This window comes from Erithacus rubecula (assembly GCF_903797595.1).
Source record: "Erithacus rubecula genome assembly, chromosome: 2".
Classification (NCBI taxonomy): Eukaryota; Metazoa; Chordata; class Aves; order Passeriformes; family Muscicapidae; genus Erithacus; species Erithacus rubecula.
Window position 1 is genome coordinate 59,400,310 of NC_136685.1, and position 18,626 is coordinate 59,418,935.

Genomic DNA, 18,626 nt, shown 5'->3' on the forward strand with positions numbered 1-18,626 from the left:
TAGCTTTTGTCTGCCTCCACTAACCTGCAAAGGCCTACTTCCATACCAGTAGAAGGAGAAATGGGTTGTACGTGCATAATTCAGCAGGATGAACTTTTAAGATTGTCTCATCTCATTTAAAGAGAAATCACAACTTGGAAGAATGCAAATCACTTGAGAGTAACCCTATCCATGTTGGAAATAATATATGTGCAGGCAACACCAATAAACAGCAAAAGCAAAGGCAGATGACCATAGTCTGTGCCTGGGTAATTACTAATGCAGTAGTTATTTAATGCAGAATCTTCTCCTGCTTTGCTTGTCCTACGATTTTCTTTAACCTTGTAGTTGCAGGATACAGTTACACTGTAGTAGGCAGGACCAAGCTTGATGAGCATCTGATACTGTAACAGATTCTTAGATGATTTTAAGACACATCTGGTTTTATTTCACTTGTAAAACTGGATTGTTTCAATTTTAAATTCTTATTAAATACTACTGCATGTGTTTACTTAGATGATTTTGAGAAAACATGAGTTGCCAGAGGAGGTCAAGCCATAGATAACTCTGCCAATCTGTCTCTAGGCACCATTACAGGAAGGTCTAGAGCTATCACAGTTAAGCATCACTATATATAAGTTAAAAACACAATTACTTTTCCCTAATAATCACGTGCGTTTTTGCATAAGTCTGCCCTTATCTTAGAATTACAACTATTATTCTTTTTTAAGAGGGGTATGTATGTTTATAAATGCAAATGGCAGAACGTGGCTGCTGTCCTGGGACACAACACCCCACCTGAGCTGGATTAATAGCACTGTATGATCCCTGAGTGTGCGTGGGTATGTATGAGTAATGCCCTCTCTGCCCCTGGACTAACGGGACAAACTGCACAGTTGAAGCAGTGCAATAGCACTGCCTCGAGACCAGGTTACTCTCACATTAGTTTTATCTCTTCTGGTTGGTGAAGTTTTGGAAAATACCTTCCTAGTTGAGAGAAGAATGTTGTGAAATGAAAACAAAGAATATGAAATGAGGGTCATGAAATACAGAAAGGACAATGGATAGATGGCATCAAAGGAAAAATAGAAATAAAACCAAGATTTAGTGAAAAATAAATACTAGGATGACCAAAGTATACTAACTGTCATGCAAATCAGGTCCTTGATTAGAAACTGCCCAAAGACTTAATTTAATGTTGTATAAGAAAGATTATTTCTATTTTAGTTCAATTTCTCTCTCACCAACATTTGCATTTCTTATAACAAACTTTAGAGTGTTTGAATTACTCTGTAATCAATTTTACAGAAAGAATTTATGAACTAGAAAAGAAAAAAGACAGCATTCTATCTTTTCTGTTGCTGCTTAAATACTGATGCAGGAAATAATTTGCCTATTCTAAATTTTATTTGATAGAACAAAAACCCCAAGCAATAAAACTAAAGTCCAAGAAAAACATTTAGCTTGAAAAAAGATTGAAAAATGTACCCTTGGAAAGACCACTGCTTACATGGGATTGTTCAACAAATTCCTGTTGTGTGAGGTTTGGCATATACTTTCTAAAAATATAAGCATCTGGGGAAACCAGACAAAGCCCAGGTCTTGGACCAAACGAGGCATGCAGCGTGAATCTGTTAGCGATTATATCCATAATGAAATATGTGCCCAAATTTAGCAGTACAAAACCCCCAATACAATGTGAAAACACAGCATGTACATCCCTTACCATAAAATATAACCAACAGCGAAGGTGCACACTGCAGCCAGTCCACAGCTCCTGCTGGGATACTGATGATGTGTTGTTCTCATCTCGATTAATACAAAGGGCAAAACTGTTGTGTGCTGGAAAACAACCAAAACAATGGAGAAAAGCAGGTGACACAAATGATTCTCTATATTTTTAATTTCAATTCTACAACAAGAAACATAATTGCAGACACCTGAAGACAATTCTTGATGGTTAGAAAGACAAGGTAAAGTAACTATAAAATTGATCAATAACCCAACCAGTATCATCTCTATAATGTCCACTTGTTCGACAGAGCAGAGGAAAACTAACTAGAATGTGCTTTTCCTTTTGTTCAGGAATCCATGGCAAATACTCAGTGAATAAAAAGGAAATGTGTCATGAAAGGACACAGGTCCCAACCCCAGTCTGACCCTACAGTTGCTCTGTGATCTCTGCCGTGTCACTTCAGTTATTATGACCATTCTATTTAGAAGGCAATGCATCTGGTTTTCAGAGACCAAGTACAAACAACGACAAATGAATGAATATAAATGGAGGCATTTATTGCTTCTGAGAATTAGGTTTAAATGCATCTCAACCTGGGGACTTGAAAACAGGGGACATATTTTCAAACTATAGCATCAATGCCTCTGTTCCTCCATCTGCAAGACAGAAGCAATTATATTCAGAAAGGTGTTGTGAATCTTAATTTGTTAGTTGCGCAAAACTGTAGATTCCCAAATGAATCATATGAAAGCCAAAGCTGTAAAAACCATTTTCAGCCACTTGTCTTTATTTAGCTGTGAAACTCCTTATTTTATTATTTTCCCATACACATTTTCTACACTGCCCCTTCTGAGAAGGCCTGTTCCTCCAATTAATGTCAGCAGCATGAAAAACTGCATCCAGCCTGCCCCCAACACTCAATGTCTACATTTCAGAGTGCTGGCAGGCATGAAAATATTCATAAGCAAAGAACAAATGTGCCAGGAAATAAACCCCATGATTTCTGAATATACAGCTCACTTAAGACCGGCATTAGTGGTGACTCCAGAAACATACCCTGCCTTGCCTCCATGGGGCCAAGTTTTTGCTGGCATCTAAAGGGAATTACTTCAGTTGAGAGCTTAGCTCTAGGGCTTGCTAAGACTGACTGTGAACTCTTCTGCCCACTCCACAGGAAGGCCCTGAGGTATAAGGACTGCAAGGGCAGTCTAAGCCCTAAATCATGTTCAGTCCTTTCCCAAGTACTTGATCACCAATTGGAAAGCAAAGTTATGACATACACTGCACACATTCTGCCATAATGTAGTTTTGGGGGATGCTGGAGGGTCAGATTTTTAAGTTTGCAATAATTACAATGTAAACCCACACTGATTTTCACCTGCATGCAGATAGGAAAGGCATGGACTAGAAATACCTTTGTGTGGATTACAGGCTCAACTGAGAAGAAACAGTGGGGTCTAAGCTTTTAAAAATTGCAAAGAAGAATGGTTTGAATGGGAAATGATAAGATAATGGAAATACTCTTGCTGGGAGATGTAACATAACTGAATTGGATATCTGCTCTGATTTTCAAGGCATTAGTAATTAATGACTAGCATTTGGAGAATGTCAGGTGGATAATACAGCAGTTAAGGGAGCTTTCAATTTTTTCATCTTTTAACAACTTGTTCCACCATTTAAATGGTATAATTCAGCATCAAGGGAATGCAGAGATGTTTTACATATGGTCTGCTATAAATGTGCCACCATTAGATGAGAGGTCTATGAGCTGCAGAGGACCTTCAGAATCCATGATCAGGGACTGACAGCGAAGCAAGCCCTGGAGACTGACATCTTGTGTCTGTATGGAAAAGGTCTCCAGGAGGAAAGAGATCAGTTCCTCACTCTGCAGAGCCCCCAAAGCAGTGCAGCTGGAGGCTGTGCAAATGTCTCCTGCCCTGCCCCTACTTTATTCAGAGAACAAAACCAGAAGAAAACAACAACTATTAATTCCAAACTCCACCCTCGATACTCCTTGTACAATGTATTCTTGTAATCCAGCCACTTACTTTTAACTCTACACTCTATGGATGACTGTTACAGAGCTTGCGAGCTCGGTTTCTCCATGTAAATGTTTACTGCTTTTGATACTGCTTCTTGATGAGTTCCTCATTGATGATAACAACTCAACAGCTTACCAATTAAAATGTAGTTAAAATAATTTCCGTAATCAAGCCTTAATCTAGAATACTCTTCTCCTTTCCCTCCTTCCAATTCTTGTGGTTATATCATAAAATAAGTTATTATTTTCCTAAATTCTCATTTTTGCTCTTTTCTAAAGGTAAGGGGTAAGGGAGAAATATAATGAGCTGTGCCACTAAAGAACTTGTGTACAAAATCCTTTTAAAAGTACAGTGGAATTAAATTTAAGGAGAAAATCAGAGATGTGTATCTTTTATTTCAGTCTGTTAGAGCGAATGCCAATGCTACATGCCAACACTGCAGTTTTACAAATTTGGAGTATGAACTTCGGTTTAAAATGCTTTTGTGAAAGTGCCACTCTAAAAAGCTGCTTCAGATCCTTTACCAAACCACAACCAAGATAAAATTTCCTTTCTCTACATTTCAGCTCCTAAAAAAACCTTGATTTAAAAAACATGAAATTTTGTAGTCTGGGATATCTTTTATCCAACAGTGCCAATTAAAACTCTAGACTGAAGCATAGTGAAGATGATCAGGGGTCAAACGTGCTTGCAGTGGGATCCATCAGGGCTGGGTATTCTGCAGGGGGCCTAAGATTTCATATCCTCTAATGTTTTTGCCACCTGATTTCTGAATAAACAGGCCAGTGGGAATCTGAGGCTTAGAGAGAAAATAGCATTGATATTTCCCTGCCCTGCCTAAAGATCACACTGTGCCAATCAAACATACCCGACTGGTACCTCTGGGACTGATCCCTTTTACTTACTGGCAAGCAGGGGGACAAAACCACATTTCTCACCTTGTTTGCCAAAGTATCTCCGGGGGCTTGCTTGCTTCAGAGAAGACTGAGGAATGAGGAAGTTCAAATAACAAGGAGGTTTAAACAGTAAGGATGATTAGCTGCTCTAACAGCTTTAAAGTAGTTGCCATTTTGCACCATTAAAAGTTTTTAGGAAAAGAACAAATATACAATTAGAGTATAATATTATAATAGTAGTAAAATACTCTAGCATTACTAATTAATGCTATATTGATAAGGCACTTTTAATATGGACTAAGTAGTTACAAGCAAAATTATATTTTTACCTGGACATCCTATTCTCCTCCCACTGAGACCAGCTGCCCCCATGAGACAGTTTTGCCTGTATGACTGTGCTGACACAAGACACCTGTGCTGAGCACTGCTGTGGCCACACCAGGGAGCACTGCCCCACTGTCCCAGGAAGGCAACCCTTTCTGCACATGTTCCTTGTGGTGACCATGGGCTCAGGGTAGTCCCCAGGCCCCAGCTAGGCCCAGGCAGCCAGATATCTCCAGTGGGGGAGATACCAAACCCTGTATCATTAGCAGGAGCTCTTTGACTGAAATTTTTCAGGGCTCAGTAACTGCATCTCCTTGCAAGAAAATGTACCCTGCCAGCTTCTCCAGCTGACTGTGGTGCTATCTGCAAGGTGTCCTCGCAGCCACAAATCTTTTTATTCTCTATTAATGCCAAGACAGCAGCCCTCAGACCCATTTTTTACCCCTTTCTGAAGGATTCATCTGCCAAGACCACTTTGTGAACTGAAGAGTTGACCGTAAGCCACATCACTCAGCCACAGCATTGCCCTGCTCACAGCCTGCCCCTGCTGGAAAGGCAGTTTTGATAAATCTTTTGCTGGAAGTGCTGGTCTCAGCAGAGTAGAAAACCACAACTTCCTCTCATTCTGTGTCTACCACATGGCATTGCCTTCTAAGGACCCATCACCTACAAGTAGTGAAGAAATACGGCTTGCCAAATCTCCAACTGCTAGAAAACCAACACAATGCACAGAGCCTGGATGCAATGTGCAGGAAGGTTATCATACAGAGAATCTGATCCACAAGACACTCTGGAGACTGACTCCAAAGAAGCAACCTCTAAGTGAAGCTGAATTAGCACACAGTATAAAGAAAGGCATCCTGGGCTCTTGCAGCTGGATTAATTCCTCGAGCCATTGTCACGGCTTCCCGAGAGAAACTCTGGTCTTTAATAACTCTTTAAAAGATATTACTAAAATATGTACCACACCCCACATGGTATGTATGTGCCTAATGACATTTGAGACCAGAAAATCACATTACAAATATGCACCACAACTGCAGTGCTGGCTTGGGAAGCTGAGCTTTGACGGAGGACTGTGCTTCCCTGTTTTAGGTGTGTTCTGCAACAGCTACTTAGAAAAAAAGATTTTATGCAAATTAGGTACATTAACAATGAGTTCTGTAATAGTCTTTAGACAATTAAGTGCTCATTCTTGAAAGCCTGATTATATATTTCATCTTCCAATCAGTAAGTGCTGCTTTTTTTAACACTGGTTTCAACAGTACCTTACCTTTTCTTCCCCCTTAACTGTGTTTTTAATGGAATCCTAAAACTTTTCAAGATATGCTAAATTGACTCCTTTATGTATTATATCATCAGCACAAACATGGCAGTGATGTCTTCCCAAGTCATCATCCTGATCTGGTCTCCCTATCCAGAACTACCTTTATGACAAGTTCAGTCTACAAAGGCACTTCAGATGTCCAGGCAGCTTGCAGAAGTTCTGTAGGAATGGTTAAACTGTTTGAGGATCACAAAAGTTGTGCTTATAATTCACTTCAACCAACAGACTGTGACTTGTTACTCAATTTGATCAGACTGAAAACCACAAGGTATAGGATGCATTAGTTAAATGGAAATACTGTGCACCTCTGAGGCTACATCATGACATTCAGCCCATGTTCTTAAGAGTCAGTAAAAGTCCAGTGAGAAGAAAGGAGGCCTTGCTGTTTCAATGTCCACCACCATTTCAGGTGATGGACTGGGAGTCTCCTGGGAGTGCTGGTGTGCCCTGCAACAAGGAGGCTGCAGATCAGTTTTCACCCACAGAACTTGTACAGCCCAGGAGCTGGAGGCTGTATCTGCCACCCAAAGCTGTGTCCACGCCAAAGCCTCAACCCTGCCAAGGGCAGCAGCTTCAACATCTGCTAGACAAACTATCCTGCAGCACACTGCCACAGTGCCCGAGACTTATGCTAGTAAAAATTTGGCAGTGCTCTCCTTCTTTGCATCCTTCTGTGCAAACTGTTGTGCTTTCTGGCTGCCTCTGCTTTCTTTTACAATTTGCCTATAAAATATAGTTTCCATCAGCAGGATGTTACCTTTCCCCTTTTTCTTGTGAACTCGCAACAAGATTATGTTATTAAACAGCTGCTCCACATCAGAATGAGTGAAAGTCTGTCTGCCACTCTTTCTTCCCTCTTAGGGGTTTATGAATCTTGAGACAAGATTTTACAGAAACCAGCAGCAAACTGACCTATGCCTATTTCTCTAAATTTAAAACCACTACTAGTGTGTTCACCCTGGAAACCAATATTAATAGGCCTAAAATTCCCTACAGTTCTAATCAGTGCCATTTGTAGAGTAACAGCAGCAATAAAGCTCATTTTTCTGTATGCTCCTAGCAGAGTACCAAGGAAAACCAGATCAGGACCTAGTAAAATAAGGGCATGATTATGATTTACTCCTTGAGAAACTTCTGAGAAAGGAACAGCTGGCAAGAGAGTATTTATGTGTCATCTGAAGAATGATACCTTCCACCACGCCAGCCTAATCCATAAAGAGAGCAGCAGGATATCAGAGCTGGGTGCATAATAAATTGGAATCCTTGAGTGAGCCTGAGCCCTTAAGAGACTGAAAGCACTGGTAGCACTTTTCCTCTTACAAATGAGAAATTATGACTATTAAATGAGACATGCTGATGCACAGGATGCACTCCAAGGCAGCCACAGACGGCTCACTAATTGTTATGGTAGGTTGGAGGGAGGAAGAAGTATTATATGATCTAAACAAAGACCAATACCTTACAATGCCACAAAACACACAAGAGCCAAAGATAACCATTTTCAATCAATATGAGAGTGTTTCTTTCTTTCAAAAGAAAATTAACACTTCCTCTTTAATGTTACACCCTCTTTTCCTCTTTTCTGTAGAAAAACACAGTGGACATTGCACTCCTGACTTAAGAGGATTTGTATCACTTTCTCCACACACACCTGATGTTGTCAGCTTTGCTCTTGTTTCTTCAGACGCATGCAGTATATACTATATATTGAAATAGCAGTGTCAATCTGATTTCACCCTATGACTGTACTAGTGTCAGGGAGGTTATATATAGGTGTTTATCTATAGAATTTCCACAGTGCCAATCACTAAAGCACTTCAGCGCCTGAAAAGCATTACTAAACATACCCTCACAGCAGCCCTGATCTGTAGGGGCAGGATATCCTATCCTCATTTTGAAGAAGGGCAAGATGGAGACAGCATGCCTCACTCAAGGTCACGTAGGGTAGCTATGGAGGAATGAAGAACCACATCACATTCCTCAATTCCATTCCCGGGTGTTAGCCTAAGATGAGCAAGCATGTATAGAGAAATAACACAAAATTGGTATGAAAGCCAATCTAATCCTTCAAGTTTATAGCTCTGAGACATCTTGTCCCTTTCACATCTATCAGTTGTTACCCTGACTGACCCCCTGTCCTGGTTCCCCTCTGCTTTTGGAGGCTTCTTCAATTACCTCCCTCTGAGCTGTCTGTCTCTTTTTTATCTCAGCTCATGCTGCTCCAAGCTGCTTTCTTGCAGCTCCTATCCTTAATACTCTAACATGACACACAAAATCTTGGTCACTTGGACTTGAAACAAGATGAGGGTAGGGACCAGACACAGTATATACAGTATAGTAAAACCAGTGCCTTGTTGCCAAATGCAACAGCATTGCTATGTCTTTAATTTTCTTTAACTTTGTTTAATTCAACATAACTACTTTTAATGCTTGTCATATGTGCAGATAACATTAAACACATGCCAAGTGCAATGTGACATAAATCAACTCTCCTTTTGCTGGGATCCCTTAGCCAGGCTTTCTTGTTCATTCTGTGCCATACCCAAACTCCCCAGTCTGCTCCTGCCAGCAGGAACTGCTTGACCCTTAGCAGACTTTTAAAATACAGGACAATCAACAAAGTCCTGGTTCTGTGCACTCAGCCATGGCTGAGCAAACCTTGCAGACCCAAAAATATTTTCAATCTCAAATCCTTATTTTAGCCATAGAATCCTTAGAAAAAACATGCTACTAACAACTTGGAATATACACACAAATATATCACGTGCAAGAAGCACTCATTAATCACAGTGTTATGCAAAGTAATTTTTCTACATATTTTTCTCAGTTTATTTGCCAGTTGAACCATCTATCCTAGAATTTATCCAACTACTATTTGCAAAAAGGTTTACCTAGGCAAACAAATATATTGTTGCCTCTTAAAATTATCCTTACAATCAATGTTCATACACAAACACACACACACACACACACACACACACACACACACACACACACACACACACAGACTTTTACATGTGTTACCAAGATCTAATTTGCACAAATGAATATTTTACTGTTTTTGCAGTGCTTTTAAAGTCATTGAGCCTCATGTATTCCTAGCAAAAAAAAAAAAAAAAAAAAAACAACACTAAAGAGAGCTTGAAGATGTATTTTACCAATGGTTTAAATCATATGGAAAATAGCATTCCTCTCCCTGAAAAGTGAACTTCTTCCATACCATGACTCAAAGGCCTCAAAAGGGGGAAAATAATTTGTATAAATATGTTTTCTAAATCTCTTTAACTAACTTGAAAAGTTTATCAGTACATAAAATATTCTGTATTAAATTCTAAAATCTTGCAATCTCCCAGGACTAGTACTAAGGCTTTCACAGAGGGATAGTTTTGGCTTCATGATAGCCAAAGTATCTTCTTTCCAACCTGAAAACATTGGATTCTGAATCTGTCATTGGTCCAAGACCAAATATTGCTTGTCCTGGGCTTTGGGCCAGTATAATTTGGGGAAAGAAATTCCACATTTGGGAAAATAAAAAACCCCATTACTTCTCAGTTTCTTTTTCAAGTGGTGACTCTTTGATGCTATTCGGAAATCTAAAATCTTGGAAATGGTTACTGAGGGACTGGATTTATTGGGTGCTGTGTAGGTGAGGTAGCCAAAGGTCAAACTTTGGTCTATCACATGGTGATTGCAACTATCTGCAATATGGTTCAAACAATTTATCTCACAGATATTGTTATTATCTTTATTTCATTATTTCTTTACATTGTACATGTAAACTCCTTTAACAAATAGCTCTAGAGGACTTAACCTCCTAAGCTTTTTTGTTGTATTACAGAAAGCAGTAGCAGACCAAAATGGGAATAGCCTTACTGCTGCACCCAACAATCTATCTGTCTGTCCAGTTTTACTGGACATGCATTGCCCTGAGTCTTCTAAACAGCACATACTCCACTGCAAGGCAGAGGTGCATGCCTGTGCAACAGTGCAGGGCTAAGCTGTGTGCACAGGAGCAGCTACTGCTGAGTCACCCAACAGACTGTGACAAGCCATGGCCAGGCACCAAGGCAGCTGCTGGACCTGCACTCTGTGCTCAGGATGCAGAAGGCCAAGGCTAGGTTTAGTGGCATCACCAGATTATTAAGACCAGGAATGACTAAGGCACTAGCATGTGTTGAGGTGCAGGGAAGAGAGGGTATGTGGTGGGCACAGGCAAGCCTAGAGGCATGGGCTGGGTTCCTGCACTGCTTGGAAGGCAGATGGAGTAGCATGTATGGCTGAAAAACTTGTTGAGGGAGAAAACGAGTTTGTGCAAGAAGGCAGGGGAAGAACAGAGATGCAGCCCTGCTTGTGATTCTCCTTGAGCTGCTTCTCCTCTGAAAAGAAGCCACATGAGCAAACAAGCCTAGGGAACATCCTGAATGAACACCTTCTGCCATGAAAACACACTGACATTGCCTACTTGTTTTACCTACTATATGACACACTTCATTTAGGAAAGTCATTTTGCTTCAAATGCAATTAGTTGTAAATGCTATTGCTCATCTTAAAACACCTGTTATTTTGATTGATAATAAAAGCCTACACACCATAGTAAAGACAGCAATGTTGGGCACAAAGACATTACAAAATCTATAGCCTGACCCTTTAAAACCCAACTTGAACCATCAGATTTGACTTACGAGACTAGTACCAATAGTGCTTCATGCAAAAAGCATTAGGTTAAGGCTGGATCAGGCTAAGTTGCCAAACACACCCTGGCATAATTAATCAAGAATATTTCAAAAACAGATCGTCTTCAAGAGATTATTGATTTCCTGTCATGACACGTTTTCCTCATGAGGTGCTACAATGCTATGTATCTGAGATGTGCTGGCGTGTATTTTTCAGTGACTAAGCCTTGATCTATCTTCCTGGATTCCTGCCACTGGTGCACTGACATCTGCAACTACTCATGTTTGACAGTCTCATGCATGAGCTATGTGGCTTCCAACTTGGATAGGATTAGTATAGGAGACTTTCAGAATACTTCAAATGTAATTGAAAGCAGATAAATACAAGAGTCTCAAGAGGGTGGCATGATTTTTACAAATGGAATCACATTAAATCATGTGTACAAATGCTTGGACTAAGAAAGATCTCAGTGCTAACCAGTATAGTATGCAAGAAAGTGTTTGTCCTTGTTCTTAAGTATGTATGAATCCTGATAATGTCACTTCTTTCTAAAATCCAAACACAGGGCATGGCTGAAGTGCAGTTTAGACAAGCATGAAAAGGTACACATTTAGGGAGAAGGGCAGGAGAAGAGGAACATATTCAGAGACTGACAGGTGCTCTGCAGTTCACCCATGCCTGTACTAAGGCATTCATATCTTCTGTGAACCATCCCTGCCAAGAGATGAGAGCTGAAAACAATATACATCATGTAACTAAAGGTTATACTGCTACAGTGTCAAATATCAGGAAATTGCCAGCGATGTTTTCTTTTAGAGCAAAATCCAACTTCAATCCTTACACAGAACACATTTCTATTCTTCTGTTTTTCTCAGAAAATGTGGACATTGATATCATAATTTGTAAATGTATTCTGTACATATTTACTGAATATTGTAAAATAGAAGATGCAAATAAAACTGACATTAACACTGCTGTAAAGAGTTTATCTTTCACATTTCGTTACTTTTTTAGACTCTGAACTCTGTAAACAAAAGTAATCTTGCTTTAACACAGATAATGGAGAGCTTGATAAGAAAAAACAAAAAAACCTTTCGGTGGGAAATGGCCTTTCTTGCTGTCAAATAACTTTTTGAGGATTACAGTGATGGGCAATGCACAAACATCACAAGAAGACAGTGATACTGAACATATCAAAGGGCTCCAAGATGATCAGGTTGGAGTGGAGCTGTGACATCAATAGTATTAAAGCTATAGGCTTCTCTGGGTTCTCTTGCAGACTGCCTCTTTTCAGTTTAATGTTGGTATGTCTGTCTCTGCTTCCCTCACTTACAGCTCTAACCCCAGCCAGGCTGCTCTCATTGAGCTGTCAGTGACCTGCATAGCTTTTGTATTTTAAATGTGAAAAAGGAACAAGAACTGGAAAAAAATGTGATTCTTCTTAACCACATAACAGCATTTTTCCTAGCAAGCAGAGGAGCAGAACAACAGCAGTCACCATTTGTAAGGTCAGCTGTTGATGGGAGAGTAGTGTGTACACAGCAGGACTGCAATGGGATGAGTGGTTTTATGTCTTGTACTCGGGAGAACACTGAAGGAAGCAGGATTTCTTGCTCTGCTTGGTATCCTATCATGGAGTAAAGTCCTCAAGAACTTCTGCTCCAGCCTTCCAGATGAAGTCCAAGGTAATTAAGGTTAACCCTTGGTTTCCTTCCCATGACCCTGATAAATATGGCCTAAAAAATCCATTACTTTGGTGATAATTGTAGTATCATAATGCATTTTTTTTTGGTGCTAGAAATTTTATCTGTATTCCCTTATTGCTACAGGGATTCCAGACAGAACTTCCTTTGCAGCACCTGCTCATAAATCTGTGCAATCAGTCTTCTGTGAAGTTTAGTCATATATGCTCCAGCTGGTCTGAGCTCTTTGTCCTGTAGGATGGATGTCAGCTTTGGGACAGAGCTGACCCACACATGCAAATGGTTCATGAAAATTTTTCTTTAAACATAAGAAACACATTTCCTTTTTACTCTGAGGGTGATCAAACAGAAAGTGGTTTCCCAGAGAGGTTGTGGAGTCCTCATCCTTGGTGGTATTCAAAACCTGACTGGATATTATCCAAGGCCTGACTGTGCTTGAGCAGGGGGTTTGGACAAAGCAATCTCCATCGGTGCCTTCCCACCTCAGTGACTCTTTGATTCTGGCTCTAATGGCCTGGCTGTTATGGTCACTGGCATTTATACCCAGTCTTGTCAGCCTTCAGTGTCTCTTGTCCATCTCCACTTCCTAGCCAACACTGGGTCTATAAGAAGTTGCTGCATTCTGCATATCGTCTTTGATACCACCCCTTGGTTCTTGGGTAAGAGCAGAAAAGGAAGGAGAGATGAACCAAGCTGACCTGCAGTATTTCCACCCTCTGCCCTTCTAAAGTGTCTCTTGAGTATTTTCTCTCTTGAAGACTCTCAATGTTTTCTTAATAGAAATATAACTCACCATTTTTAAACTGGGGAGCAGAAAGATGTTAGAAATACCCAGTTCTACATGTTTGCCTCAGTGTTAATGGTCACAGTAATGGTGTGTGAATGTGTGTTTGAAGCAGAAGATAATGGTAATGCCTTGAGGTGAGAACAGACTATCCAGTCACTAGAGGTACTTCATGTTAGTTGTAACATTGTTCTGTTGCAGTACTCAAGTGCAAGAATTGCAGCACAAACTCTTTTAAACAAGGAAGATCACTACAAATGTGTAATTGAAGAATAACTGTAATCCCAAGTTGCCTATCTAATTCACATACTGGAGAATGGCGTCTGCTGAGAATGGGAAAATGCACACGTAATTAGAAGCCCTTGAACTCCATAGCAGTGGTATTTGCCACTGGGATGAAGCACTAAGGATAACCCCATTGCTAACAGAAAGACCTGAGAACCACCTCAAGTGCCTTAGGCTACAGTGCAGGTGTGGGAGCCAGCATGGTGGGGTAGGTGGGCACAAGAAGCTGGGTGAGAGAAGGGAGACCTCTTCCAAATGTAGGCTAGCTGAGAAAGGCTGGTTAGAGCCTCTCTTTCCAGAAGTGGAGCTGCAGCCACCTCAGCTGTGCTTGCTGAAGACTGACTGGCTCAGATTTGTGTCTGTGCCAAACCAAGACAACGAGGTATGAGGAGCCCATGGTGGAGACTGGAAAGATGGCAACTACTCTCCCAGGACTGGGAAGGAGGACTGACTCAAGAGCATTGCAAATGCAGGCCAAAAGAAGAGGAGACTTACCTAATACTGTTGGTTTATTCATTATGGGCTTCCCCAGGGCATTTTTCCCCCCCACAAATAAGACTGTATTTGCCTTAAGACCTCGGAGTCACTGCTAGCAAGTAGTTAAACCCTGCTGCTCAGGGGCACCCACGTGTGTAATTCACTTCTGCAAGTTTCTAGGCATGGTCTGGTGCCAGTGTTATTTTCAGCAAGAACACCTAAGTGATCAAACCCGGCCTGTGTGACTGGCAGCAGTGCTGGTAGAGAGAGGGTACATAATGTACGCACACTCGGCACTCTTATTTCTCCTCTGCTGCTGCTGCTGCAGTGCATTCTTAATAGGTTACTAAACTTTGTACTGGCACTTCTGCAGAAGGGACCTGGCAGTAGAGTAATATTTGTATTTTAATTACTTGACCTATTGGACTGCCTTGTTGGGCAGGCTTCTTCAGCCCTATAACCAACTTCTTAATGACCTTCACTATTGAACAAAATCAAAATAATAGGAAAAGCTTGCTGCTCTGATGCAATGTCCAAGGGCATAGGAACTACTATAAAAAGACTTCATGTTACCTTATGGTCCTTAGACAAGTCTTAAACTTTAAACAGTTATCTCTAACACATTCTCCAGTGCACAAGACTGCTCTGTCACCTCAGGAATATCAATTACCACTTTGTCATTTTACTGCAAAACAAAGAAGTTAAATAAACCAAAATTCCAAACTTTTTAGTGAACTGGGACAAGAAGTGGAATAAAAGACCCTTGGCAACCCTATGGGATCAGCTGTTGGGATTACCAGAGCATAATTCTTTGTAATGGTGTTATTAATTAAAATAACTTCTGTCAGTATGCTTTATATAAAAATTCCAATTAACCATTACAATATTTCTCTGATACAGTGGGGAAGGAAAAAAAAGTGCACTTTATCAGTGAATACATGCAGACAGAGAAAGAAAAAGTATCCTGACTAAATCAAAGCAAAAGGCAAACACTGCTGGATTATGAACTGGAATGCAGGTGCTGGCGATGCATTCCACTGGGCTCAGCCCACTATAACACTCCCTTGTCAGGAGGTCAAAATCACAACAATATTGGTGGAAAGCACACAGCTACTTAGGGGCATCAATGCACTGACCTCTTACATTCATGGCAGCAGAAGAAAATCATGTGGATAAAATTCAATAGTTTAGGCACCCAATCAAAGCAGATTATTAAAAAAAAATTTATTTAATGTGAGCTCATCTGCCTCTCTAAATGTCAATGTCAACCAACTAGAGAGAACACAAAAAGGCCAGAGAAATACTTGGGCTGCTGCCTGTTAAATTTATTCTTGTTCTGACCCCTCACTTCTGGTGAAAGCAGAGAGAAACTGGGGGCTTAAAACCAAAGGACGTAATTTTCAGGGCAATTTAGACAGGTTCTACAAACCGAAACCCAGTCTTAGCAGCATTCATCTTAGTGACTCATATAGCAGAGATTCAAGGATTCATGGCAAGCCTTCAGTTAGGTACATCTCAGAATGAAGAAAGGACGCATCCTGACTAGGGAGCCAGAAACACCATCATTGTATTTGTGAAGGAGTATCTGTACTGCTTCCCATGCCCCCCACCCAGAAAAAGTCAACACCTTTAGGAATAACCACAAGTCTAAAGAAGCTAATAGAAACAATGTGTTTTTAAAACAGAACTGAGTTTTTGTAATTATAAATTATTTACATGTAGTGTGTGAGTGGCAGCGCTAACACCTGTGCCTTGATCCTTCAGGAAACCCCTACTGATCCTTCAACTCTGCTGGTAGCTGAGACACAAGCTTCTTTCCCAGGCAGAAGGACTGAAGGAGACTTCTACTGTACTTTCCCCAATGTACTTCACAGATGATGAACTGTTTTGGACAATAAATCATTTTCCAAGAAAATTAACTGCTTAGAGCTGTTTTTGTGGTGCAAGGGTTAATATCACAATATTTTATTTCTGTGAAATGCAAACAATGTGGATTTAGGCCTTTTTTAAAATTTTCAAGTAAAACCAACTCCACCTTTTTCGCTTGAAAAAAAAGGTTGACATATTTATTTTAGTGAAGTAGAAACACCTTTTTACATTAAAAAGTATAGAAACATAGAATATCCCAAATTGGAAAGGATCCCCAAAGATCACTTAAGTCCAACTCCTAATCCTGCACAGAGTCATACCATGTTCCTAAAAGCCTTATTCAAACACTCCCTGAACTCTGACAGGCTTGGTGCTGTTACCACTTCTCTGGGGAGTCTGTTCCAGTGCCCAACCACACTTTGGATGAAGAACCCTTTCTTAATATCCAACCTAAACCTACCCTGACACAACATCATCATGGGTGCTCCTGATTAGAAAGGTGTGAAGGCTGAAGACAGAAATGTTGGTGCCCTGCCATGATTCCTTTGGCAAGTCTTTTCCAGGCCCTGTGTTCCCTGAGCTGAACTGCCCTTCTGAACTCTAACCCTAACCCTAACCCTAACAATAACGTAACCTTGATGCCAAAGCTGAGGTCCCTAATCACCATGGCAGTTACAGATTAGTAAGGTGTGAAGGCAGAAATGTGGGTGCTCTGCAGTGATCCCCTTGACATGACTTCTGCAGTCCCAGTGTCCCTGGAGCCCTACAATTTCTGACTCTCTGAAGCTTAACACTAATTGTAATGGAATCTTGGCACTGCTTCTGAGGTCCCTAGTACAATGGCAGCACAGGTTATAAAAGTGGGGAGGCAGAAAATGATGGTGCCATGCTGTGATTCCCTTGGCAAGATTTTTCTTGCCCCAGTGTCCATGAAGCAGTAGGCCTTCTGTCTCTGTGAACCATAATTTTGTTTAAATTTAGTATGTGCCCAGCTCTGGTGGTAATGTAATTGACCAATAATGTTGAAAAATGTCCCAACGACTGTTAGAATTCCTTTGAGAAGAAAAGATGCATGTAGTGGGACTGAAATATAGCTGAAATTGGAGGAAATATTTGAAAGATCTTGCTAAAAGTCATTTTTCATCAAGGCCATTAGCACTCTATTTGTCAAAGCATTCAGAAAGCTCTTTAATTTTGTTGGACTCATTGCTAATGCTACTGCCTATGTTGGGACAGTAATCTCCCATTTAATAGGAAGCCACATTCTTTCATTTTGGGTGAGGATTTGTAAGTGGCAGCCTATTCATTCATTTATCCATTCCAGATGTATTCAACAGTCCTTCAAACTGAAAGTGAGAAAACAAAAATTAGATTAATTGTAATATGGCAAAAGTCTTCAGTATTTGATACCATGCTTTCTGCCCTCTAAGGACTCCTAAATAATTTCAACTACTGTTTTGGTGCCTTGGTTGTTCTGAGAACAGGGAAGCCCCAGTCGGCTTCATTCAGATGAGCCATCACAACCTGAAGTTTTCTTTCTCCTCCCACCTTTCACCTCTTTTCTCTATAAAATCCCTTTCCCCCTTTCTGCTTCAAGATTCACATTGCCTGGACAATGCTTAGCTTCTCCATTCTCTCTCTACCTGTGCTGAACAGTGTGAATATGGGTTTTAACAAAGCTTTTATCAGTGGAAAACCTGTCTGGGTTTTGATAGGAAAGAAATTCCCTGTCCTATCTTTCTTGTTCATACTCTATTCTGGTACCACATTCACAGCCACATAAATCTCTAGGTTTTATGGAGACAGTGCAGCTATGAAGTCCTTCAAGAAAGATAGCCTATGCAGGTTGCAGAAAAAGTACTATTGTTTAAGGATGTTCTAGTTTAAGATGTGGAATGGGAGAAAAGAAATTACTGACATCATTAGTATTTTTAACACTGTGAAAGTCTTTCAAGGACAGGAAAAAAGAAACAGAAAGCAGTGGCAAAACCAACCCAACTGTACATTCAGAGCTCAGGTAACTTAAGGAGGTTAGGCAAAGTGCAGAAGTCACTAGGGACAATGCAATGAACATCACAAGTGCAAGTTCTTGCTATTAATGTGGCAAAAAAATACTTATGCTCTCTGCTTACTTCTCAGTGAAGTATGGGCAACTTACCTTGCATCTCAAGCGGATGTATGCATGGCAAAAGCACAGATAGATGGAACAGAGCAGATGGAGACGTGTGAGTCAAAGCACACTCTGTAAACAGATATTACAGAAGTAGATAGGTAGAAGACTTTTTTATTAAGTTCTCTTAGCATTTCCTTAGAAACCTATTTCTTCAACATAAGTATCTTTCTTGTAATGAGCCAAAAGTATTTGCTTTATTAATGGCTTTAGTGCAGATATAAGTTTTGTGAATCAGACCTACAGGATGGAAGCTCAACACTGCTAATGATATTTTTGGAGGATGTATGTATGTGTAGTTGGCTGGATATCAGGTGCCCACCAAGATGCCCTATCATTCACCTTTCCAGTGGGATAGGGG

At 40.4% G+C, this 18,626-nt stretch overlaps 1 protein-coding gene across 1 annotated transcript in view; it reads right to left on the minus strand.

Annotated features, from left to right (window-relative positions):
- The window catches only part of AIG1 (androgen induced 1), a 122,596-nt gene that overhangs the window by 11,685 nt on the left and 92,285 nt on the right, over positions 1-18,626 (minus strand). Inside the window, exon 4 of the mRNA XM_079331838.1 lies at positions 1,706-1,821. Coding sequence (XP_079187964.1) covers positions 1,706-1,821 — 116 coding nt within the window. The remainder of the gene's footprint in view (positions 1-1,705; positions 1,822-18,626) is intronic.